The sequence below is a fragment of the Tigriopus californicus genome, chromosome 9, assembly GCF_007210705.1.
Source record: "Tigriopus californicus strain San Diego chromosome 9, Tcal_SD_v2.1, whole genome shotgun sequence".
In the NCBI taxonomy this organism is placed as follows: domain Eukaryota; kingdom Metazoa; phylum Arthropoda; class Copepoda; order Harpacticoida; family Harpacticidae; genus Tigriopus; species Tigriopus californicus.
The window spans coordinates 3,619,778-3,646,184 of NC_081448.1; the positions used below are offsets into that span (position 1 = coordinate 3,619,778).

Below are 26,407 nucleotides of genomic sequence, written 5' to 3' on the forward strand. Positions count from 1 at the left end.
TTTTTTTCCGGGCCAAACCTTGACTGGAAATTGAACCACCTCGGACAACTGTCATTGGTAAGTGGTTAGCAGAAACACAAATTGAATTGGTGTATCTTGGCATAACAACCATAGGCGTGCCAGCAGGACAAAACCTTTGGGAAAATTCAAATGTGAGAAGTTTCAACCACAATATTTGGATGGAGATGCTTCCTACTCGTGAACGAAATAGATGAACGTTTCTGAATAAGATTGGAATTGGCACCGGCTTGTTGGACACTCTTTCAAGTTGATTTGCCGTCAGTTCTTGAACTTTTTATCAAGCGGAGCAAGGAGGGTTAGGTAAGGTGAAAATCTGGCCTTATGGTCGAAAATCCATCCAATTTGACCACGACGAGTTCGTTGAATGTTGTTGCCTTCATTGGCTGCTCAGTCTTGTGCACCGCCTGTAAGATGCCGTACGACTAGAGGGCCCTCTACGTACGACGATCGATGTTCACGGTGGCTTAAACGGACATTATTGCTAAGCTCTCAATTGAATGATGCAGCATCAGTTCACCACATCTGAACAGCATATGTTGACCAATGTTATTTGTCACACAGCCATCATTGCCACCTCCTCGTACAGCATCTATCTAAGTTCCGTTCCAAGTCCGATCTCTCCGGCCGGTCGGTCGGTGACTCGGTCGGTGACTTGGTCGGTGATTCCGTGCCCTCCGTCTCCTCCTTCATCTCCTTCTTCTTCTTCTTCATCATCATCATAGAGATCTCTCTTTCCACCAACAGACTTGGGCACATAACTGTTCCTTGCTTGCCATGTCATTACTCCAACCACAGATCCGTGATTTCCTTCTGGGGTCCCAAAGAAACTCCAGAAAACGATGATGTGGTGAAATCAAGGTTTGTCAATACCGTTCAGGGGAAGAGGTAACTAACATTTTGGGTTCCCACTTTTAATGGCCAGTGGGTGAGTAGGTGAGCGAGTGATGGTGTGTTCAACTATGAGAGAACGAAACGATTTCGGTCACAATCAAAGGTGGCAATCTAATGCGATTACTCAGTGTGTAATTATCCAAGAGCAATTTCAATCTTAGGTTCCCCTTCATCGGCAGAGACCAAGTGTTTACAGGGTGACTTTTTGACGATGTGAAGAATATTGCCGTCTCTTGGATACATACTGCGTCATCATTTAAAGCATTTAAGAACGTTCGATAACGAACTTTGACATATGTATGGAACACAAAATGAAAAAGTGAAAATATCTTGTCCTCACCCTGTAGCTGTTAAAGACATACGCGCATGAAACCAAATATCTTGGGAGTCATACTCTTGGCCACATTTGATCTGTAGGACAGCAACTAATACATCGTTCTCAAGGCTGGCAGATGGGAGAAAATGGTCTCAGATGATGCCGGCCAATTTACTACTCAAGAAATTATGCCAAATTAACAAGTAAAAAATGGGGAGATTCTGTCTCTCTCTCTCTCTCTCTCTCTCTCTCTCTCTCTCTCTCTCTCTCCCTCAAAGATGGAAAGAGCCGAGAGTGTTTTCTTATCCAAATCCCAATTACATTTTTACTCATTGCACTGAGCGCTATGCTAACGGGGGAAGAGGATGATGAGGTGGTGTAAGTAAGAAGGACCAAGTTGAGCAATGAACCGTGCCCAATTCATCAAAAGCATGCGAGGACGTTATTCATCCCCCGCCAACCCAACTACGGTCACGATCCGAACCCCAAAGTTTGCTCTTGAGACGTGACAAATTTTGTGGCTCTGCACAAATGACCTCGTCAAATTCATTCCATCGACGGAATCTCAACGGACACTCCTTTCGGCCTCACTACACTTGTGCTTACAAGGCTAGAACGCATGCACAAGCCAGCCTCGGGTTGGGCATGACCCGGGGTTTGTGTTGGTTGATCCGGCCTCGCCCTCACCAATTGATTCCCAACCATTCATTCAATCCTTGGGTGGGGGTCAACATTCGTTCTTTTGATCAGTGCATGATTGATCGTGGAAAACGAGGCTCAAAGACGACCATGGATGATTTAACTCGTGGTTAATGTTCCTTGGGTTATGAGGCTTTATTACATTCGGCGAGAAAAAAGCTAGCCTTTGAGGAGGAGGACGCAAAGCGAGGTAAAGGAAAAAAGCAAAGCATTCTGATATAAGGTCATCATCATACCGAGTGGTTTTTAGATTTGTGACATAAATTAATGACCTCAACATTCCAAAAGTGAACGCGGTACCGTCCGAGGCTATTTGCTCAGTTTCAGGCCATCTGCTTTGAAAGGTGACACTAAGCTCCTTTTCTCCTCCACAAATTTTGATCGATGCATCCAGCGCTATCGCAAAATTACAGAAGTCACCCTACCCGAAATCCTCGTCTCTGTGAAAGGTACCAGCCTCGTCCAACGACTCCTCTTTGTGGTCACCACAATTCGGGAATTGAATTTAATCCTGGGCTGAGCCCAACCGACTACCAAATACTACTGGTGTGTACTTCTCCTCACTCGGCAGTTTTGAATGTGGAGGAGTTTTGGGGCCGGGAGCCTCCCACAAAAGTCATAATCCCCATATCGAATGCTTAGAAACGAATTCATACCTGCAAAAAAAAGAGAGAATCACATTGAGAAAGAGCCATTGGTGGATTTGGGGGATGAGAATGGTGACTTGAAGGGTCATAAATCATAATCAAAACCAAGTGACATCAATACTTATTGTCATAAGATTGGGGAGGAGAAAATCTCCAATCCTCTGTTTTAACACTCATCAAACCGAGAGAAGTGAGGCCCTGATGCCAAGTGTTGATGCAAATTGCAACAGACTAAAGGTAACATTTCATTCAAGGGCCTTCGCTGATCATGTCATATTGAGGTTCTTGCCATCGTTATTTAAGGCTAAGAATATCAAATTGCGCCAACAAACATTCCGGTTGTCGATTGTAATCAAAGCAATACGTTACATGACAACCATCTTTGATTCTAGTTACAAGGTCAGTAAAGAAAACCATCGTGTCAGGATGATCGCGCAAGATATTCTTGATTCCATTAGTGTGTGCACACACAAGCATTATGCCAAGGAAGTATAGATTGATAACAAAAAAAATCGGAATCAATTTTCAGGTGTCAAAACATCCAATGGACAGACATGCAAGTTTTTGGAAGAATCAAATTTGATTTCCAAGACATCATCGAGAAACACGAACGGCCGACAGTGGGGATTACTTTTTCTGGTCTAAAGATGACAAAAAGCGCTTGAAACAACACTTCCAGGCGTCCCTTTGGGATGGTCTCGTCCACTCCAATTGGTTCAGCAATCTCAGGGAGGTCTCTGTCTGTGAACTGTTGATTTTTTCCTCCTCTTCCTCCTTCTCAACCTCTTCTTTTTTTTCTTGAATCCGGAGACATTCTTCATTGAACAATCTTACAAACTTTAATGACCTGACTTTGGGAACCTTGGGAATACATCCAAAGACGGGAGTTGAACCATGCCAATTCTATTGGACAGATCATAGAGGAGGTACCCACTTGATGACGAGTGAGTTGGGGAGGATTTGCTTCTCAATTTGTGGCAGTCTTAAACCAGAAAATCAAGGTTGACAACCAGAGTCCATAATATCTGATCAAGAGTTTGACGCAGGGACGGAATGGCCAAATCTGTCCACCTAATATCCCGTAATAAAGAATCTGAGCCCTCCAAAAGGCGATCATGACATGAAGGGCGAATCCATCTGGAAATGGTGTCATTACGAGCAAAGGGGACCTTTTTTTCTCTCTCTGTCTCTCTCTCTCTCTGTCTCTGTCTCGCTCACTGTGTCTCTTTCTTGCTCCTGAAGGGAACCCTCCCCAGATCACATTTGCACTCGCCACGAGATGACTAGACAACTTCCCAAGACGTCATCTTGCCACCTTTACTTACGAACAGCCTATACCCTGACTTAGTACGTGGTACATACAGTGTAGTATGTACATTGTACACTTTGGGGCGGTATGGGCTCCATTTTCGGGACAGCCTGTCCAAGGGATCCGGTAATTGTATACATGTTCTCGAGCAAAAATGAAACCTCATCATTCTTAAGTGACCAGTTGGGCTCAAGCCAGGCAGAGGCAAGCACCAAAGAAGGTAGAGCAAGAAAGGAAGAAAGAGAGAGAGAGAGGTCAAGTGGTTTAAAAAGCCGCACCACTCAAGTGGTCACAATTAACTCTCTTCTTGTGGAGTCGAAAGGATCAAACGAGAATGGAATCATCGGCGCAAATGAAAATTATCACCTGCCACCCAAGGCGATGATGAAGAAGCGTGGCGAACGTGCATTACTACTACTTGCAGTAGTAGTACTACTAGTCCTAGTAGTAGTAATAGTAGTAGTAGTAGTAGTAATAGTAGTAGTAGTAGTAGTAGTAGTAGTAGTATTGGACGTAGAACGTGGACTAAATGGATAAGGTTGTAAGAAACTCTTCAAAATGGATGACTACTCAAAACTTGACATTAATTTCGTCAGAATCAGGTACATATATTTGTCCGTACGTACTCGTAAGAGCAACTCGTAGGGCACTTCGAATCTGTCTTCTCTCGAGCTTCCATTTTCGTCATTGAACGGCCAAAGAGTTCATTGCGCACCCAAAGCCAGCCAGCAACAAAGGCCAAACCATGACGGGTGAATTCCTGGTCTCCCCCTTCTTTCTCTGCTTAACCCCTGAAGTCAAGAGACCGAGCAAGAAAGACAGGGAGAAAGAGAGAGAGAAAGAGAGGCGATGGATATTGTGGATATTCTTGGTACGGCTGTACAGTACTCGTCGTATTCCTAAACAAATGATTGGGGAGGGCCACAACCGCCAAACCAACGAACCAACCAACGATTGAGACAGACACGTAGAGCTCCGAGTGAGTAAGAGAGAGAGAGAGAGAGAGAGAGAGAGGGCATGAAGCAAAAGTCCATTTCAATAGAACTTTGAAGACATGAAGTGCTAGGTCATTCAGGTCTCTTGTTGCATTCAAGAATGGCTTCGAGGCTGGAAGGCTTCCATTTCTTCAAATGATTCATCATCAGCTGGTGTGCATGAACACGGCTTGGAGAGTAGCACCAGGATGACACCAGCAAAAGCACCGTCAGAACATGTTTTCAGGAGACCAAAGCTCATCATCATCATGATCAACATCACGGTCGTTGTCGTCATAACCCAAAAAGTCCAAGAAAATTCGAGGCCAAGTGCGATTGACGGACTAACCTTCGACAACTCAACTTGCAGCCCCCCCCTCCCCCTGCACCGAGGTTTTGCATCCATTTAAAGTGCTTCAACGCCACTTAAAAACCGCCATTAGCCATCATTGATGGCACATCTTAATTGAAGGGCTGCAATTATTCGTTCTAACGTCCTCTTTAAAACTACATCGCCGAAAAGAATGGTGTACTTGGGTAGTGTAGTGTTGGCCCACAAGATGAATTCGACGTGTCAACGGAAATTGTTCGTGCGTCGCTCACTGGCCAAAACATCGAGGTGGAAAATGCTAATTTGACGACAATTTGACCCGCTATCCTACAGAACCTGTCCGTAGTACATACGGGAGTAGCCAAGGCAATCTAACAGAAGCACAAACGTGTCATTGCACACATTACAGGCAACATTGCGTTAATTACTTCCAATCGATTCCCACATCATGGACTAGAGAATGAGGCTATTACTCAGGCTCGTCACATAACTATTCCTCTCTTGGAAGAACATAGCAAGAGTTCCACGCTTGAATACTCTCGAACGCTCCGAACGCCAAGGATACTCGATCTTTAACCAGTAACAACCTTTGATATTCAAACAGGAATGGCAACGGCAAATATGGCACGACGTCATGCTTTTGAGCCTGTGTAAGCAACTATTTGGGACTTGCAGCCATTTTACTGTATTTGCCACTTTAAACGTAAACGATAATGCCGAGCCAACGATTGAAGCCTAGGACCAAAGTTGCTCAAGTTAGAAGTGTAATGCCACGATCATAAACAATTAGACTAAGAGCAAATATCCGTGACTCCATTGTGTGGTACTAGTAAACAATCACAACTGTGTCGTGGGACAAGGGGCCACAAAAAAGTGGCTGGTATGGGGCAAGAAATTAATTTCAGGGCTTGTAAATCCAGCACCTGGGTCGAATGACCGTTTCTTTGGAGCCTTTCATTTCCGATGAGGGAGCAAGATTGATCGGCCTGTTGACCAGACTTGATTATTTCTTTTTTTCTTGGCTAAGCCCATTTCCTTTGCCGAATGAAAGAGGAAAACCGAGTCCAATAGAAAGAGGTAATGAATGCATTACAATTGGCACAGGAGATGAACAAACAGAATACACATTGTCGTAAGTCACAAGACTGTTGCTGGTTCTCTAATTGGACACCCAGGGAGTAAACAGCCGACAGTGTCAAAGCATTCGGAACCTGCTGTGGCATATGGAATATAAATATTTCTTCTTGGTTCCCCTCGTTCCTTCGCATAAATGTTTCCGTGACAGATGCAAGAGAACGGAAGAGAGCGAGGCATTCGTGAACGCAAAGGGAATAACCGAGGTTGCGTGCTCGCGGCGTCTAACTTACCGACAAGTCTTAATCTTCATGACCCAAAATACAAGGGACATTCAGGTGAATCAAAGACGACACAAAGTTTAACTATGTGGCATGCAAAATGATACGAAGATTCGCAAACACTTACAAAACAAATCTGACGCATAATAATGTTGCAAAAAAATTGTGATTGGATACTTTTGATATTTTTTGATCAATTTGAATAAAGAAATTGCCATTGAACATATGGTGTGGGCAATATATTTCGCAATGTTTGTAACAAACAGCGCTCGTTTGTATCGCCCGAAGCCAAGCAAAATTTAGACAATGGGCAAAATACAATCATCCTTGTTTCCTACACATCTTATTGTCCGAATATAATTAATGAGTCTTGCAGCAATGAAATAGTATGCCAAAAATTACAACAGGTTGTTAATTTCCTACGAGATTTTTCAGCCTCTGAGAAACATAATACTTGTATTAGTTCTCCAAAAAATGCAATTAACCTCAAATAACTTGACGGCTTTCCACCTTTTCAAACATTTATAATGGTTTTACAATCAATTACTAATACATAGTGCAGAAATGCTTCAACTAGTTACCTCGACCTCGTGCAAGTTCTTGATAAAAGGCTTCTTCTCCACCTCGCCACAAAAGAGACCATCCAGCAAACACAAATCAAATTAGGAACACCCTGAATGTTTTAAAACCATGAGACCACAAGAATCACAAAAGGTTCATTGGATTATTGAACGGAATCGACTGTAGAACATTCTCTTGATGCCTCTTCTGCACAGCAATTGTGACACCATTGACCTCCCAGAGTCAAACAGGCGGTCACGAACAAAGGCAAAATATTTTCCAGTACCGCCACAAATTTCTTATCAATCCGAGGAAAAGTGAGAACGAGCAAGTCAAATAAGAATCTTCTTCCAAGCAATGTTATTCCACGGTCATAACCAGAGCTCTTTCTCTTAGCCAAAAAAGATTATCAACGAGAGGTCACTCCCAGCTTTGTTGTCGAACATTTTCTCCAATTACAATGAGGTGAACACATATTTATGCAGGCCTGTGATCAAATTTTCATCACCCCGAGCCCGGAATAGGCAAGGTCTAATCGAGAAGAATTTCCGCCAATCTGACAAATTTGTGTGTATGCTGGAGACTAGCACAGAGTAACAAATCTCAAGGGTACATCAACATAAAAAAGAAATATTAGAAAACAAGCAAAAACTGTTTGACCAGACATAAATCATTCTGACAAGAATTTAGTCACAGTAACGTGTTTCTCATCCTCGGATATTCCATGAATGTGGGGGCTTCTGCAATTTGATTGGGCAATCAACACGCTTCAACTATGACCTGAAAATGCCCTGAATATGAGAGCAACTGGAATGCTTGTCGATGACTCTAGCTACAGCAACTACCTCTATTATTGTAATTAGTACCTACTCCCCCCTGTTCGTTCAATAATGAGACCCCAAAAATTCGAGGCCCGATCTCTTTGTCAGGACAGAAAAAGTGACAACATCAATGTATAACAACAAACACCACAAAGATTAAAAAAACAAGAGAACCTAAATGGAACGTTTACAACTTTTTCATTTGACTTTTTTGGTTACCTAAAACACGCATTTGTCAATCTATTGCAATTTTTGAGCAAACAAGCCTTTTCGCCGTTTAGCACTTTTTCAAACCTTTCCAATAAATTTAGTACGCTCTATTTACACTTAGTTACATTGATCAGAATTCTTAAGAATATCTTCTGTCAACTACTATCCGGTTTTTTTCTTTAGTTTACTCACACAGTTCATGAGTCAATGAGTAGAATAATCTAATAACCCCGATAAATTAGACTTTTTAACTGGTGCAAATATCAAGCTTTATAAAATAATTTTCTATCAAATGTTTGTTTCTTGATAGAAAAAAACATTTCGAACTACTTAGGTTCAACGCTGTTTCTTCTATTTCATTGGTATCTTAGGTTTGGTATAACCGGATATAATTAAAATTTGGAAACAAAGTGCCGTGTAATTCCTAGAATACTTTTATTTTGAAGATATATAAATTACGAGGAAACATCTCCTTGGATCACTTTTCAAGTTTTAAGATTGTGCAGAGATCCAAAACCAAAAAAAAATCTAGGATTGAAGTATACAATAAGTCGTACAATAAAACAATAACAATTCAAATATGTTTAGGTGTATTGGTGTAGTTTGAAAAAAAAATCTTTCAGTAATTAGGATAGGAAAGTCGGCTCTATGTGTCCTTCCTCATTTTTTTTTTTTTTTTGGTTTTGTTTGGGTTTTCACGGGCTTGTCTAACCACTTCAGGGAATGTAATTGTCAGTAAAAAATATGAAAGTGAAAGGTTACATTTCGTCACTCGTCTATTTTTTACCTTGTAAATTTGCATTGATATTTGGTCTAACAGTGAATTTGAGTTGGCAGACCGAGCTTGAATGTAGGGCTAATCTGGAATGCTGCTTAAAAATTTGTTCAAGTCTGACTTGAAAGATGCTACCGGATCAATAAGGTCTACGTTATGGACTTCATTGTTCGAACTAGCCTGGATTCTCGAGGGCATGAAGGTGCATTCAAAACGCACATTAAGCCTCTACGGTCACTAGAATTGACCCTAAATCCTGGGTTGGGACAAAGCTCATGGATGCTTTTGAAGACGTACAGTACCAGATATCTCTCGTACCTTCTCTGAACACGTTCCAGTCCCAACTTTTTTAGTCTCTCCCAATACGAAAGTCTCTCATTCTTGTGATGTTCCGAGTGAAACATCTTTGGGCTTGTTCGACCTTATGCAAACGTGCTGAACTCATAGGAGCCCAAATGGGTGAAGCATCTTCAAGATGAGGCTGAACAATCGACTTGTATAGAGTTGGATATGAAAACACATCTTAAATCTGAAAAATTTGTCATTTTTTAAACTTTAGCGATAAGGCAAGACGTTCAACTTTTTTAGCATTAACTCTTTTTAAGAGGAAATCCCAAAAGGCTCATGATTTTAAACAGAAATATTCTTACAAAAAAGACATAACAATGTTAAATTATCACAAGTAATTAATTAGAATATAACAGTAATCTATCATAGTTCTTCAACATTTTGCACCAACCATACATTGGTAGAGGGAGGCTTTGGTACCTGCTAAGTTGAGATAGAAAAGTTTAATTCTTTTTTAAGAAATCATCTTTTGGGTATCTTAAAGGACTGGAAAAACACATTTGGATGAATTTATAAACCAAACTGTTTGTCATAAATCTAGATTTCAATCATATGAAAATATAGAGCTAATTGGCAAAGGTTTGAAAGACTCAATTTGGTTTTGCCACCATCAATGAGCTTTTTCTAAAATGAAAAATCAATTTCAAGTAAATTTTCTGAACAATTTGTAGTTTTTAAAGTTTTGTATTTTTGGACACTTTTGGACAGGGATGGACAAAAATGTCCAAAAATACTGCCCATGGCCTTGAATTTTAAAAATTTAAAAAGCTAAAAGCATTGGGACCTGGAGTTAGTAATATACATTTTCAGTTCTGTATGATAATACTGCCGCAAATTGAAACTAGTCAATTCGCCTCAAAATGCCAACATGAATTTTAAAGGTCAGAAATATAAGTTGTTTAGACCTCGAGCAACAAATCTACAGATTTAGATGTAAGTAGCTCCCCGAATGAATTGTCGATTTTTTTTTTAATCCCATTATCACGCTAAACATTACAAAAATATAGAAAGCTGTCAGATGATTGGTAAAAATGAGATGAAGTTCAACTTTGAAATCTTTCATGAATTGGTTTGACAATAGAATGATTTCTTTCATTCCATGATCTACATTTTTTCCGCCCAATAATAGAAGAGAGGTAAAAACACACGAAATCAAACCAATAACCAAGAATGTCAAACATTTTGCTAATTCTAGGGTTTTCAAAATATTTAGCAGCTTTAGCCGATGATTCAGAAAAGTGATCTGTTTGTATCAAAAAATCATAAAATGTGACTTCATCCTTATAGGAAGATAGGTAATCAATTATAGTCTTACATCATGATGTCAAAATTTTGCCTTGAAAATATCAGCCCGTGCCAAGGGCCCGTACCAAAAGTGAGTCAAACAATATCCATTTTCAAAAAGATCTATAAGTTCTTGCTCGGGCTAAAAGTTTTGTGTAGTAATTAAGCTAATTGGCTTAGCTGCACTTCATTCATCCTGATTGATTTAAACCATTATCAGCTAATTGTATTTTTAAGGTGCACAGTCAAACTTCGATTTAACAATATTGTCCTTCAGGAGAGAACAAATCGTTAAATCGAGACTTGCTATGAAGTAAATACAGTATTTGGTAAGTAGCAAAAATATCGTTCAATCGAGATTCGTTGAATCAAAGTTCGACTGTATGCAAAATGAACACAAATACCAAATGATTTTGAAATTGCTTCTTGCATGCATAAGAGAAAAAGATAGCTCATTATAATATGAAGAACTTTTGAAATCAAATCATATTAAAATGTACATAACCAGGGGACTCTTCCATACTAGACAAATGGGCTAAGCACTATGCCACGTATCCTCTATTTCCTTCATATTTCATTTACATTTTGAAATAAATTTCTGAACATTTTTCCTTTGTCTTTATAGTTGCGGCACTGACAAACGAGTAATTGTTTGTTTAGCTTTTGTGCATATAACATATTTAGCCTCAATAAAAAAAAAGAATATCATAACGCTCTCTGCTAATGACACACTACTGTTCATGCCATTATACATTTCAATCTTCAGGATTTTAAACCTTCGATGAAAAGACTCTTCAGACTCTAATTCCAGATGATAAGAAGGTCACTGACATAGGAAGAAAAATAGGGTCGCTCCAAAATCTAATAGCCATCGAACGCCAATAATGAGAGATCAATCCTAAATTTTGGGCGGGAAACCAAATCTAACCGTGTCCACGGCTTCCTTGGTCCGTACAATTTTCTGCCTCCCTCTAGCAACAAAAACAAATTGGTGGTTATCTTTGGCACCTTTGATTAACAGCCACAACAAAACAGAATCTCATCTCCTTAATCTGAATGCGTCCTGATGGCCATTTCCTTGGCTTCTGTACAGGACTTCAATTCAACCTTCAATACACAAAGTGCCAATACAACGATACTCATTACCAACTATCAATGTGCTAATGGCCAAAATGTTTCCAAATCAAGTAAGGTATGAACATGGAATACATTTTGAAATCGTCACATACCTGAACGTACAAGCAACGCCGATCCATTCTCATGCACCTTTCATAGGGCCTTCCTTTACTTCTCTGTGTGGCGTCCCGATCTCACTCAGATTCGCTGGACATCAATGGTTCACGTATCACCTAATTCAGGCCTGTTCATATAGATATATAGCTTTGTAACACAATCACCAACACTCAAACCAATATCAATCCGCGAGGTTCGATCGCTAAAGACAGGAGCCGCCCGGTGGAAACAGTGGAAATTCTTATGGAGTCAAAGAAACGTTATGATTATGTCACGGGAGGTTGGAAGAGTAAGCATCTAACACATGTCAATGTAAGGAAAAAATCAAGTTTGAACGCAGAGGGAATCGTTATTTGACGTTAGAAAATGAAAATTTTATTAAGAGAACAAAAAATATATGTCCTATAAACAGTAAGGAGTGTGAAGTGCCTTTGAAAATGTTAATTTAGACCCCCAGTATGAACAACCTCCCGTGACTTGCTTGGGAGATTTTTTTTTATCACATCAGGAGTGGAAACACAGAATGAACTTGAGAAAAGAGACAACAACGCCAAGGTCCAAGGTGGCCAGATCGGCCGGGATAGATCATCACGGAAACCAGAAAATAGGTAATTGGGATCTGGTTATGCAGGTACGATTCGGGTGGACAAGGTGTATATGAGTGATTTTCATAGAGAGCAATTAGAAAACGAATTCAAGTAAGACTGGATGGGCTTATGTACTTAGTAAGTGTTGAGGAAGCAGATTGAGCAAGGAGAGATTTGAAGGGAACTTGGGGACGGAGCGAGATATTAGATAGCTTTCTTAGATTTGAAGAGAAAATCTATCTTTTCGCTGATTGAAGATGGCACCCGTGAGGAATACCATTGCGTTTGAAAGAAAGAAAAAAATCGCTTATGCTTATGGGATGGAGAGGTTGAGTGACTTACACCAAATAAGACTACATTTAGATCAAATTCCACATAATGAATTATTGGCAAATGGTTTTCCTCACATTAATACAATCAAAATTTCTCGACACAATTATACCCATGACATATACCACTGCCATCAGCCCCAATTTTGGCTTACCGAAATGTCCCTCCTACCATCCATCCATCCATCCGTTCTTTGCCACAATTCTCAGGGTGCTCATTGCTCAATCCAACAGTCCAAACCAAAAAAACTTAACCCTTTGAAACTTACATTCGCCATGGAAAGTCTCATGCATGAGCAACCATTGCTCTTTTTTGTCAGAAAGGGTTCCATTCAATCGCCAATCTTTCTTTTGAGGACTCCATGCTGAACATTGTTGTTTGAACTAAACTATGAATCCACCGACTCATTCATGCTCATTAAACATCTTCCCTTTCATCGTCATAAGCTGATTATTTAGTTGCTCGAGAATATTGATAGGTTACATCTACCAATGTGATCAATCTGCCTTCGATGCAAATTTTCAAACTAGTACTGCCGTATCTCTGTTTCATTTTCAGGGTCAGGCCTGGTAGCACTTCTGAACCAAGGAAACAAATATAAATCAATAGGCTGCAACAAAATATGTTGTTTCTACGTCAAATACAAATTCCTGAAGTTTGAGGGTTTGGATGTGCAAAAGAGCTGAAGCAAGCAATTGGGAAGAAAATGGGTTGGTAAAACCATCTCGAATTTCTGCTCGACATGGGAACCAATTTTTTTGTAGGAGTCTAGTGATCAAGCAATGTAGTGTTGGTTTGCAACCTGTTGGCAGAGGTAGATTGATCCCATCAGTAGTTGATTCTAAAGATTCAACTCTGAAGAGTTGTTAGTTTGAGCTTTAGAAGCCAATGAATCAAAGTCCTGGATTACAAAGTGGCAACATCTGACATAGGGTCAATTAGCAACTCTGTTAATGTTATAACAGAATCCAGAAAACAAACGTTACAAGAGCAAGAACCAAGGAATTGTAAGCTTGAATCAAACTAACTGAAAAGGTAACTGTGACTGAAGTTATATTTTTGAATAGGCAAATTGATATCCTGAAATGAAGAAAACAAGTAGCTTTAAGTTTGCTTCTCAATCTCAGGCTTTTCTTGTCCTATCAAGAATAATTATTTTAACTCTTGGAAGTTAGGCACATGATAGGTGGTGCTAGAGTCAGATGATGCCACTCTCTAGTCCAGAACTTTGCTTCATCTGTCATATCTGGTTTCAAAAGCTTGGGTCCACCCTCAGCATTTGAGATGGAAAGGTATCTAATCTCACACCCCCAACATCTGATGCTGGAATAATCCCAAACCCTATCTACATTACATATCATGAACTACCCTAACGCCACACACTATGTGTGGCAAGGATCCCTTTCCCTACCGGGTTGAGATGCGAAGATCCCTAACCCTGCAGGGCTTGGATATCAGGGCCAAATTGATTGGAAGGAAAGGCCCTAAAATGGACCAAAAGAGAACACACATGGCCAGACTTGAGCCCATGACTACAATAAATCACTTTTTTTTATCCAACAGTTAGTCGCGGCAGCCGTCGGGCAAAAATGTGTGAAGGGTTTCCTTAAAGCCTAATAAAGGATGAAAAAAGTGGCAGCTGACGATAAAACGGAAGATAAATGACGACCATCCAGCCTGGCTGAGTTCAGATGTGTGTTCTTCTCAGGAAGGTCGACGACTGATGGCCAAACAAGTCCAGCATTCTGGTCCCATTGCTACCCTTCGTCTCCAAATTCGCCTCGCCTCGTGCCCATCCAGGCCCACCGTCCCTTTTTCAAGGCCTTCGGTTTTGGCCCTTTGTGGCTCGTCAGACTCATAGCGTAACTCTTGGCTTTTTTTTATCCTTTCATCCTTTGATTGATTGCACTTGACCATGTCCATGAGGTATAAGTTGAGGAGTAGCGTGAAGCAGGCCAATCCCAATCCTACGCCCACGCCCCCTCCCAAACAGACGTCTCCACCTCCTCGGGATCTGGGGAGTGAGAGCGACGCCTCACAAGGCGGTCATTATTGCTCTCCGCCCAAGAAACCCCGGGTGGTTCGTCGTCGCAAGAAGACCGCTTTTTATCATCATCATGCGGTCCACCCGTCGTTAACGAATGCAAGTGCTCAGGGCGAGGAGGGTCCGGCCCGTTGTTCTACGGTCAAAATCACGGATCTGCCGCAAGAAGTGCTCCTGCACGTGAGCTCGTATCTGGATGCCCAGACCTTGCTGGCCTTGTTCCAAACCAATCGATGGTTCCACAACATGCTTGCCCATTGCAATCCGTTCTGGAAGTTCATCTGCGCCAAAGAGGAGCTGGCCAATTACCAATGCTTGTTGAGTGAGGACGAGGACAAAGAGGAGCAGGACTCAGAGGAGCCGCAGCCCGTCAAATTGGGATGGCGTGGACGGCCGATGCGGGTGAGTCCCAATCCCGAGTATCCCTATTGGCGGCGAGTGTTCTTGAAAGGTCTGCAGATGCGGCGAAATATCTGGCAGAGCAATTATGAAGGCTGGCGGATCTACGCCAACGCCAATGTGCCCGTGACCAAGCTCACCCCCGATTTGGATCTGAATCAGGTTAAGATACAAATGGGCAATTACCCGAAATTGTCAGAAAACGACGACCTTAAGATCGATTGGGACGATAAATACCTGGTCGTGTTCCATTTCTTTCGCGGTGAGGGCGAATCCTGCGCCATTCAGTTATGGGACATTGCCGAGGAACCGCGATTCCAATATCAAGTGTCCAAGGGTCTGGAGTGCATCACGGACAAGGTGTCAGTTGTGAACGATCACGTGGTGATTGTGCCCTCGTGGCCATTGGAGGCGCAGGCTGTGATTATGACCCTGGATATTAAGAATCAGATGTCAGAGGTGGGCAAGTTCATCTTCCAAGAGGAGGAGAAACGTGCCGCCCTCGACGAGCAGTGGGAACACACCCAATTGCGCGTCATCAAAAACGAGGCCATGGTTGCCTGTCGATGTCCGGATTGGCATCTGGTCGTGGTTGACCTGCCCTCGTGCAAGCCCAGTTTTGAGGTCAGCCTCTCTCAGATTGCCACGGGCTACGATTGTCAGCATATACGATCCTACAAGCAAACGGCCATGATCTTGTTCTCACGGAAGAGCAACGACTCGGCCAATATCCTCGTCACCGTTGATGTCAATGGAAAAGACACGAAAGTCCGATCCATTCATCATTGCTTTGATGTGGCCGATGTGGCTCTCTTCACGGACCCGGAGGAGGTGTACATCATGAAACGCAACGGCGATGTCGTCCAGTTCGATGCCAACCTCAAGACTGAGACCATCAAAATTGCCAACGAGGAAGCCTCGGCAGTCATGCAGCCCATCATACCGGTCAATGAGAGCCACGCCAATTCGAATCATCCCGCTCCAGGTCCTCACGCCCCCAACGCTCCTCACGCCCCTCATAACACCAACGAATACCAGTTGTTTGTGAATCGCAAAGAGCAGATCTGTGTGATGCAGAGCGCACCCGAGGTCCCCCAGGGCCGTCATATTAAAGTGTATACGTACAGTGAGCACAAACTTTATACCATCAACTTGGACCTGTGTCGTTTCGGCATTTCCCGAGACGAATCCATTTGCATCTACACCAATGGAGCGTTTTTGGCAGCAGCGGACTCGAAAAAGTTTACCATGTTCAATGTCAAAACAGGCAAGTATTTGGGCTCCATCCAGATCCCGGTTCATTTGGAGCGAACCAAGGGCAAAGAGGAGAAGGACTGCATGTTTGAGCAAACGGGCTTGAGTTTGTTCATCTTTGATGAGGACAAACTCATGGCGGTCCATGATTACGAACGGAGTTTTCCGGCTGTTTTGGATATCTACAAGTTTTGGTAAATTTTGAGGAGGCCTTTTCATATATATATATATATAGGAGGACCTTTCTTTGAAGTCGGATCAAGATTTTAAACAAGATTAGTGGTGATTTAGTCGACCCATATGAATATGACAAGTTCATGCCGGCGTTTATCGCAATGATGTTGGCCATTCTGGACCGCATACTCAATGTGTATGTTCTTTACAATCATTTACCAAGCAGTTTGTTAAATACAGCCCTGACACTGTGCGTGCTAGAATCTCTTTCTCTCCCATGAGTATCAATAAATCCTTGATTGATGACCGAAACTTGTCTCACTCGTATCCCTCTGGAATCGACTAGCACTGGAAACAAATTGCCATATTTATTTTAGTCTTTTTACACTTTTTCATGAACACATCTCAACAGCAAACGCAAGTTCGTTACAGATGTTAGATTTATTGAACAAGCGCCAATTTTAGCACAGAGCCTTCATGAAGACCAATTTGTTAAGAGTGAGTCGGCGTAAAGTATACTGGGTAAGACGTCTCAAATTTCTTGGAGCGAGTTATTCCATCTCAGGCTCGATCTCTTCCTCATCGTAGAACTCCTCGTCCTCAGCGGTGGCCTCTTGGTATTGTTGGTATTCGGAAACCAGGTCATTCATATTCGACTCGGCCTCCGTGAACTCCATCTCATCCATACCTTCGCCAGTGTACCAATGCAAAAAAGCCTTACGTCGGAACATGGCGGTGAATTGTTCGGAGATTCGCTTAAACAACTCCTGGATGGCAGTGGAATTTCCAATGAAGGTGGATGCCATCTTCAACCCTCGAGGAGGGATATCGCACACGGCAGTCTTGACATTGTTCGGAATCCACTCCACAAAGTAGGAGCTGTTCTTGTTCTGGATGTTCAACATTTGCTCGTCTACCTCCTTCATGGACATGCGGCCACGGAAGATGGCCGCCACGGTCAAGTAGCGACCATGGCGAGGATCACAAGCGGCCATCATGTTCTTGGCATCGAACATTTGTTGAGTGAGCTCGGGCACGCTCAAAGCCCTGTACTGCTGGCTTCCTCGGGCCGTGAGAGGTGCGAAACCAGGCATGAAGAAATGAAGACGAGGGAAGGGAACCATGTTCACGGCCAGTTTTCGCAGATCGGCATTCAGCTGACCCGGAAATCGGAGACAGGTGGTCACTCCGGACATGGTTAAGGACACGAGGTGGTTCAGATCTCCATAGGTGGGGTTGGTGAGCTTCAAGGTACGGAAGCAGATATCATAGAGAGCTTCATTGTCAATGCAGTAGGTTTCATCGGTGTTTTCGACCAATTGATGGACGGAGAGGGTGGCGTTGTAGGGCTCTACCACGGTGTCAGACACCTTGGGCGAAGGCACCACGGAGTAGGTGTTCATGATTCGGTCAGGGTATTCTTCCCTGATCTTTGAGATTAGCAGGGTTCCCATACCCGAGCCAGTTCCTCCACCCAAGGATTGGGTCATCTGGAATCCTTGCAGACAATCGCAAGACTCCGCCTCTTTTCGCACCACATCAAGAACAGAGTCCACCAATTCGGCTCCTATGAACGAGAAGAGTTCCATGGTTTAGAATCATAACAAATTGAATCCATTTGCATGCCATATAACATGCAGCAACAATTGAATTACGCGAATTACATTCAAGGCTCGCTCGTCTAGTGCTAATTCCAATTCAAGGGTATATCAAATGTTTCATAAGATTTGATGCCTCGAAAATATGATTATCATGAACCACCAGAACATGGACAGGTGCTTGGGTCGAGCATCAAAAGTTTGGAAACGTGTCAACGCATTGTGTTTTCATCCAAATGAGATGGACCGCAAGTCGCTTAATATCCGCCCTCTCAAAGCGCAAAACATAACCAGGCACAAAATGAATTATGAATCGTCTTGGGATCAATTACCAGAAAAGGGCTGGCTCATTCATTCTGTGCAGCTATTTGGTGTTCTTCGAGGGAGCAAAACTTTCGACTCACTGATTCGATCGAGCGGAAAATTGAAGTACACAATCGTAGAGACCTGGGATCAATCTGATTTCAAACGGATGTAAAGCGCTCATTAATTTTCAAAACTTCCATTCTCAACCACCATACTAATCGCGTTCATGTGTGACTAATATCAATTAAGCGTCGATCATATCATTCATCCTTTTCATTCTGTCTTAAACCAAATCTTGATCAATTTGAGCGGACATATAGACGGATCTGATTTTACAAAACCTTATCTCGGACAACGTTACCTCCCGGTCTTTCTTCTTCCTTCTACTTAGCTGCACAAGACTAAATCCTAAACAGTAATTAACATCGAGGTCAATGGAACGAGGTAACGAGAAGCAGGGGAAAAACGCTTTCCATTTCCTCCAAATCTTGATTTTTCCCTCCTATTAATCAATCACAATCGTTTAAGCACCATCAATGAACAAGAAAATTCCTCACCCTCCGTGTAATGTCCTTTGGCCCAATTATTGCCGGCTCCTGATTGTCCAAAAACAAAGTTGTCAGGTCTGAAGATCTGTCCATAAGGTCCCGACCTCACAGAGTCCATGGTTCCCGGTTCCAAGTCCAAGAGGATTGCTCTGGGAACATATTTCCCTCCACTGGCCTCATTGTAGTAGACGTCGATGCGTTCCAATTGGAGATCCGAGGTGCCCTCATAATTGCCAGTGGTGCTAATACCATGCTCATCGGAGATAATTTCCCAGAACTGTCAAAACAAATCATTGAAAATCCCTTGTTATTGGAAATAAGACTTGGTAGTTTATTTTTTCTCAATACAAGGAGAGTTATTGTTCTGGGCCATCTTTTTCATCCAAGGACTAATTTGACGGCCTTCTTGGCTATTGATTTATTAGACCAGCAGCCCTTCTTATTACACTGTCATTGACCTGCTCGAAGGCGATGATGACCTTAAAACAGAAATTGCGTGGGTGGTAAAGACAACTTGTTAAATTAAGCAATATGCATTTCCCTTGCACAAAAATACCATTCAACTAGTTATTCACGACCCATCCATCAGAAGTGGTTTTTTTTCATCTCCAAATCCCAAAAGCAATGCATTGGTCAAACATGATTCACCATCGATGTTCAAGCTTGAAGTTAGCTTGACAGGTGTTCAATCATGGCCATAGCATGAGTGACAGTGACAAGGCCCTACACACACATTTACTCTGAACCAAGGTGTGGAGATTGTGAAGAAATGTCTTCCACCTTGGGATTAAAATTTCATGTCCTTCCCGCATTGTATATAACAGTCATTGAAACAGTGCTCCCCTTTCTTAAATGGACTCTGACTTCCTTATATTGAACGGTAACTTCGGCATAAAAAGGCAAAGCGTGGGCTAGGCGACCTTATATGCATCGCTTGTATGTACGTGTTGGAAGGCAGGTAACTTCTCCAACCTGCCAAACAAGGAAACCTTCAAGCATTGGCCTACTACACACATACATACATTCCTCCGGCAGGCCCCCTTCTCAAACCAGTTCCACTCACACACCAGTCAAAGATCCTTAGAGCAGCCAGGGGATCTTGATATGACTCATCCCGAGCACAGCTCACCTGGCCAGGAAATACCACAACCCAATGTGGGTTTCGACTCTGACATATGTCAATTTGTTACAAAATTATTATCATCAAAGCTAGACAATGCTGATGAACACAAATCAAAGTTAGTCAACGTTTCTTTGAGAGGGAAGTTCCCTTATCTCCAGGTGAAAGTGAGGTGTGGCCACGCGCGGCTGGGGAACCCGGTCTGTTCTACTTGTTGCTAATCGCCGTCTGGTTGCGTTCAATACTTTTAGAACATGAATTATTTACCTTGGCTCCAATTTGGTTGCCACATTGACCGGCTTGAACATGCACGATTTCTCTCATTTTGACGGTAGGATATAGTTGAATTTGAAGCAGAGAAAATATCTGTCTCTTGTGGGTTTAACGTCTTCCCCGTTAGACTCTAGCGAACGTTCCAAGGAAACTGATTCATCAAAGCTTTAGCATTTGGGGAGGCCAATTCGACGCACGCCCTCCTCTCCTCCTACTCCTCCGCCCTGCCCCCTTTTGCCTTCTGTCCAACTTCCTTCTGCCCAACAGCCTGGAGGTCGAGATAGTCTGGCCGGTGGAAAGGAAGAGACCGAGGCAGAGAGAGAGAGAGAGATCACCGGGAGACACACGCCGAGAACTTCGAGAAAATTCAGACGGAGCCGCGGAGCTTAACGAGTAGGACGTTGTGCATATAGACTGCAGCAGATTCAGGTCCCAGGGAAACCCAACAGGATCGACGGACGGGACAAGCCAACTCGACCGAGGAGGGTTTGAACACACCCGGAGCCGAACCACGGGGTCGCCTTCGTCGTCGTTGTTGGTGTTTGGAGGACTTGGACCGGACGACAGACCTTGGTGCATTGAGGCGCGGATGGAGGCAAGTCATGGTCGTCAAATGCCCACTACTGAACACCATGAAGGCATGAACAGAAGGCAGTGCCGTGGGTGGCTTGTACAAGTGTGTTTGGTAGGTGGGGATGGGCTTGGATGGGTCTTTTTGACTTGTTGAGTACCATTTCTATCATAGCTAAATATAGCTACTATTTTTTGGACCGAAAGGCATTCTGTCATCATGCAGATGAGTGCATCAAATGACCAGATGCTGGCCGGAGCTCTTATCTCAGCTCAGACACTACATTAGACTGAATGACCTGGGTAGGTTCTACGAACTAACGAGTACGTTTGGATTGAATTGCATCACTTCTTCAAAGAATATCGATCCGCTTCTCACTTCCCTCCCCGAGTTCAGGCCTTTGATCAAGTATTGCCAATAAGTCAAAAGCCCACAGCTGTACTGTGTATACCATGCACCCATCCCCCAAGCCTACATACACACAGTAGGTACTGGACACAGAGCAATCCTACGTTTGGAAGTGACTCGGGTTTCTACCTGTCTTGGCTAAGAATTAGACTTCATCTTGAAGTTTTTAAATGGACGAATACGAAGCAATTGGTTTTGGGACACGTCTGACAGTTTTGGCACAAAAAACCTTTGAAATATGAATAATCCTGTAACCACACCAAATATGACGTTACCAATTCAAAGTCATTGAGTGGGGAGGTTAAGTTTGTTGAAAACATACATATAAAGAGAACTTCTGTCGCAAGACCCGAACCGTTTGCCATGAAATGTAAGTCTCCTATAGAATGAATGAGAGCAATGATTCATCATTTTCATTGGTTTTAAAATTTAAACTGGTTGATGATTAAGTTGGCGTTTTTTGTCTGTAACTGGCTGGATAAATTAACAATTCTCAGTACCACTACTTATTATCAGTAACAAAAAAATGCGAAATTGATCAATCAGCTCTAAAAGGGCTCAACATTTGGCTTGGTTCAGTTTTTTTTTTATTTTGAAACACCTCAAAATTGGATTGTAAATTAGCATAAAGCAAGCATGTGGGGACTGCATCAAAAGGATTCCTTCTAACTATCAGTTTATTTCTTAATTCATTCATGTTTCCAAAAGCAAAAAATAATCAGATTGGGTGTGCCGATATTTACTCCTTGCAGAGTTTTTGACCTTAGAATTGAGCAGGACTTTAATTAACTGAAAAGTGTTCGTGACGAGATGAAACCTTTAAAGAACCGTCTAACATATATCCACATTCAAATGTCCTCGCTTGTGTAGTATATCGAAAATGCTGCCTTGGAGATTTCATATCATTATTAGGAGCCTGTTTTAAAAGTTGCTAAAACTGATATTGTTCAAACTGAACAATTTGCATCTAGATATTCGTCACCAAATTTTTGAGACTCCATGAAGCCTTCAGGTCATGATTGAATCATACAAACGTTTGTAACCTCCTCCCAAAAAAGTCTTGTTGATAATTTGTGAAGAGAAAGGAATTATCGACAATAGTCATTATGTCAGGTCCTAAAAAGATATGTAGTTTTACGAGTGAATGGTCCAACCAATTAATTTGTTCGTGGATTTGACATCGGATGAGAGAAATGCACTCATTATAGCAACATAACCAGAACAATACGTATTTGGCCTTTCAAATCATCGGTATTTGAGAAAGGAATGAAATTAACACAATTCCGGGAATTCTTTGAAAAGACAATCGTCGGAGAGAGAAAATTAGCTAAACAATGTCCACATCTAACAAGCCCCAAAACCAGAGTTGTATGTTCGTAATGGTTTCCTTTTTTATTTCATTTATTTCACAATATTCCATTTTGCTAGAACGTCAACCTTGTTGAGTCTGTTTTCAATATTTTTTGCTTGAAATAAGAAATCCTGCCATCTTACCAGATCGTGGAGGCACTAATAAATTGGCTGTATTGGAGAATGAGTCCTAGGTACTCACAAGTTGTTCTCAAAGCAAACAGTTTGCTTTTTATATCGATAAAAAGTACAAATTAAACGTCCGGTGGAGTGGAAACGATATTAAATCTAACGAAATTACAACCAACAAACGACAATAATTCCTAACAAATCTGTATTTAGAAGGGTACGGCAGTGAATTCATCGCACCATAGCGGTGGAATTTTGTTGAGTTCCGCTAAAAAAAACGTAGTCCATATGCGTCCCAGATCCAAACCAAACACATTTCGATGAAAATATGTGGCTCTACGAGTTTTATATGGCTTTAGCTACCCTTCACGTACGTACCCTTACACGTACGGTACTTTGAACGTTTTAAACACCACTTCATAAGCCACTTTCTACATTTTCTGTTGAAAAATACATAATTTAAATCGGGTGTTTGTTGCAATTGCCGTTAATGATGCTTGAAGAGTAACTTAAGCGTTGGAACTCATCCTCAAGGCACAAACATTTACAAAATGTGCTTGGTTTTGATGTGGGACCCATGTAAACTCATTGTTTTGGAACAGAATAAAGGTTCAAAATTCAACCTCAATGGTGCATTGGCTACCTTACTGTAGTACTCTTCTAATACAGAGCGCACTACGTAATTCCGCAAAACCCAAAAAATGACCTATTCCCAGGGCTTGTAACGCGTTACTTTTTGAGTAACGCTACCGGTACCGCGTTACATTTCTGCAAAATTACCGGTATCGGTAACGCAACGGTTTTTTTCTCATAGTGTTACCGTTACTTTCTGCTTTTTTAAACGGGGGAAAGGAAAATATGTTTCAAGGTTTCCCCCCGATTTTTTTCGAATGCAGTGACTTATTTGCTACTGCTGGGTAAAGATCCTGTATGCAGAGCCACGCGAGGTTTGATAAGTGGCTCCATTTCGAAAACGTAAGCAATCCGAAGAACTAAAAGGTTTTCAAACACATTTCAAATTGATGTACTGTACTATAAGACAGTGTACTGTCATTAAAAACACCATTGAATATTTACTTCAAGGAAATTGCTTTCAGTGTTTTCTTTTTCGCCTTGATATCTTCCATTTGTTCATTTCTAATGGTTTTTCTCTATGGCATCAAGTGCAGCGCTAGGATATCCACCTAACTTTGAAGGAAGCTTCCAGATTATTCATCCATTTTTTCGCAGGTTTCCAGTATTTAAAATTCGCAGTTTGTGTTTGGAAAGCCTTGCTTTCAATAACCATGGAAGCTTTATTGAAAAGACTTTCTGAAGGTGCAGGAACTGATTTTAGTTGTTATTGGATAAGAAAACTCTATTAATAAACCTTTCATTATGGAAGCCTTAATAGCTTGGGTTGGTCACGCCCAGCCGCTACTTGACTGTGAGATGAACCAGTCAAGTGTAGGCAAAACGGACACCGACACTGACGCTCATGATTTGTCAGACTGGTCTCCTGTAGCCAAAGAGATCAAAGAGAGCATAGCAGAGAATACTCCCAAAATCTTTGATGTCCATGAACTACAAAGGTGCAAAAAGGCAGCAAGAGGTTGTGAATTGGCTCACCCAGAGTGGTGTTCCAAACTTAGCGAGTTTGGCCTTCTCAAGTTGAATGAGAAGGGATGTTCCAAGCGTCAGTGCAGCTATTTTCATCCATTCATGTGCACGCAATCATTGAGGCTTGAGGTATGCCTCAATTTTAGGTGCACAAAGGCCCATCTCATGGGCACCAGGAGGAAGAGATAGTAATTGTTCCAACCTCATAATGTTGATATTTGGGGGGGGGGATTATCCATTTTTTGTACCTTTTTTGGATTTTTACATGCCCACCTGAAATGCCCACTTTGAAAAAAAAAATCATGACACCTAACTACTTGTTTATTTTTTTGAAAGCATTCATTTGTTCTATTGCTTTGTTTTTTTTTTTTCAACAAATGAGAAGATATGGTATCATCTTCTGAGTACGGCTTTAACAAACTTTTCAAAAAGAGTTGCAAAATAGGAAAAAGGCTCCAGAGCAATTTGAATCCAGTAGTTGAGGCTAGCCTTCAAAGAAAGTTTTATTTGATCCAAGGTAGAATTAAGGCCTCCATTGAGAATTATTGATTGAAAAAGGAGAGTGGAGATATCAGGTCGAAACCAAAAGCTATGGCGGAGATCACTGTTGGGGAAACGTCTGGGAACTGATTGCAGTTTATGATGCCTGAAGAGTAACTTAAGGCTTAGAACTAACCCTTAAGGCATGTAAACATTTACGGAAATGTGCTTGATTTGGATCTGAGACCCATGCATCGTAAACTCATTGCTTCGGAACGGAGTTGAAGGTTCAAAATTCACCCGAAAGGGTGCGCTGACCTCAATGTCGTACTCTTCAAATACAGGGCACTGTATTCCTTCTTGGGCTCCTTCATTGTCCAATTAGCTGCCCTCAAATATTCGTAGGGAATATGTAGGTTTTGATCCAATAGCATCCTTCAACCATTTTTTGATCAAAATACCTGATCAACCGTTCATTCCCAAGCCAGGCAAGTTCTGTTTGTTTTGGTTTACAGTTGGCAAAAAGTCTGTCCAAACGCCTCTATGGGCAACACAGGGCAATATTTGTGCTTAAACCTAAAACAAGACATGTTTTGTGAGATCGTTTGCCAAACAAATTCGGAAGTTAGTGTTTGACCAACAGTTCTTCTCTGAACCGTCTGCTCGTGAAACCACCCAATCATAATAGTTTGTTTGACATATACAATATTTGACTTTGATTTCTGACCAGATGAACTTGCAAACGATCAAATCATTCATTATCTTTTGTGCTTTAAATCCATTCAAAATTTCTGTTTATCCTTGGTAATACAAAATAATTGGTATATATTCATGTATATTTTATCATATACAATGAACGTTTGACAAATTGATTGATTCAAAACCAACCAAACGTCCTATATATTGCCAACCCCCTCGTATGCCTTCATATGTTGGCTGATATCGATTTCTAATTGAAGGTATGTTTCACCTCTTTCTATTAACTATACAGTAAGCCACCGGATTGCACAATTGTAATGGCTTTTCTAAAGGTTTCCGAAATTCAAATTTGGCAATGAATCATAACTGTCAACCAACTATTTTGAAAAGGTAATCTACCTATTTTTCGATTCATAATAATCATGAATAAATGGACAATTCTTCGTTAATGTTGCATACTACTCAACAACAGAGCACCGGACGAATATGGGTTTAGTTCAAAAGTCACAGAAGCAATGCTACGTATATGTAAATGAAGTGAGAGCATAAAACAGGATTAGGTTGATATGTATATTCATTAACAGGTGCCAATACAGTCGGCATTGGCTACAATCAGTTCAGTTTTCAGGAGCAAGTAAAGACCCGCAAAAAAAGTACAGACGCCATTGAACAGGAACGGTGATGAAAATCTTGGTAGTTGCAGAGGAGAGGATGGGACAGATTGCCAGTCTTGTGGCCGGACAAAGGTGCACAACCATTAATA

General features: G+C 41.8%; 2 protein-coding genes and 1 long non-coding RNA gene across 3 annotated transcripts in view; 1 reads left to right on the forward strand and 2 right to left on the reverse strand.

The window, feature by feature from the left end:
• The window catches only part of LOC131887072 (uncharacterized), a 49,150-nt gene extending 37,238 nt beyond the window's left edge, over positions 1-11,912 (reverse strand). The window contains exon 1 of the long non-coding RNA XR_009373988.1: positions 11,772-11,912. This is a non-coding gene — a long non-coding RNA (uncharacterized LOC131887072). The remainder of the gene's footprint in view (positions 1-11,771) is intronic.
• A 2,390-nt stretch (positions 11,913-14,302) lies between these two features.
• LOC131887074 (uncharacterized) lies at positions 14,303-16,875 on the forward strand. The gene has a single exon (XM_059235569.1). It carries the CDS (start codon positions 14,608-14,610, stop codon positions 16,585-16,587), a length of 1,980 nt encoding a protein of 659 aa, XP_059091552.1. The 5' UTR covers positions 14,303-14,607; the 3' UTR covers positions 16,588-16,875.
• A 41-nt stretch (positions 16,876-16,916) lies between these two features.
• On the reverse strand, positions 16,917-20,579 carry LOC131887077 (tubulin beta chain-like). Its single transcript, XM_059235570.1, has 3 exons — positions 20,403-20,579; positions 19,025-19,292; positions 16,917-18,130 (listed from the first exon to the last, which is right to left on the reverse strand). The coding sequence occupies exons 1-3, from the start codon at positions 20,457-20,459 to the stop codon at positions 17,115-17,117; spliced, it is 1,341 nt and encodes a 446-aa protein (XP_059091553.1). The 5' UTR covers positions 20,460-20,579; the 3' UTR covers positions 16,917-17,114.
• Between the last annotated feature and the right edge of the window lie 5,828 nt (positions 20,580-26,407).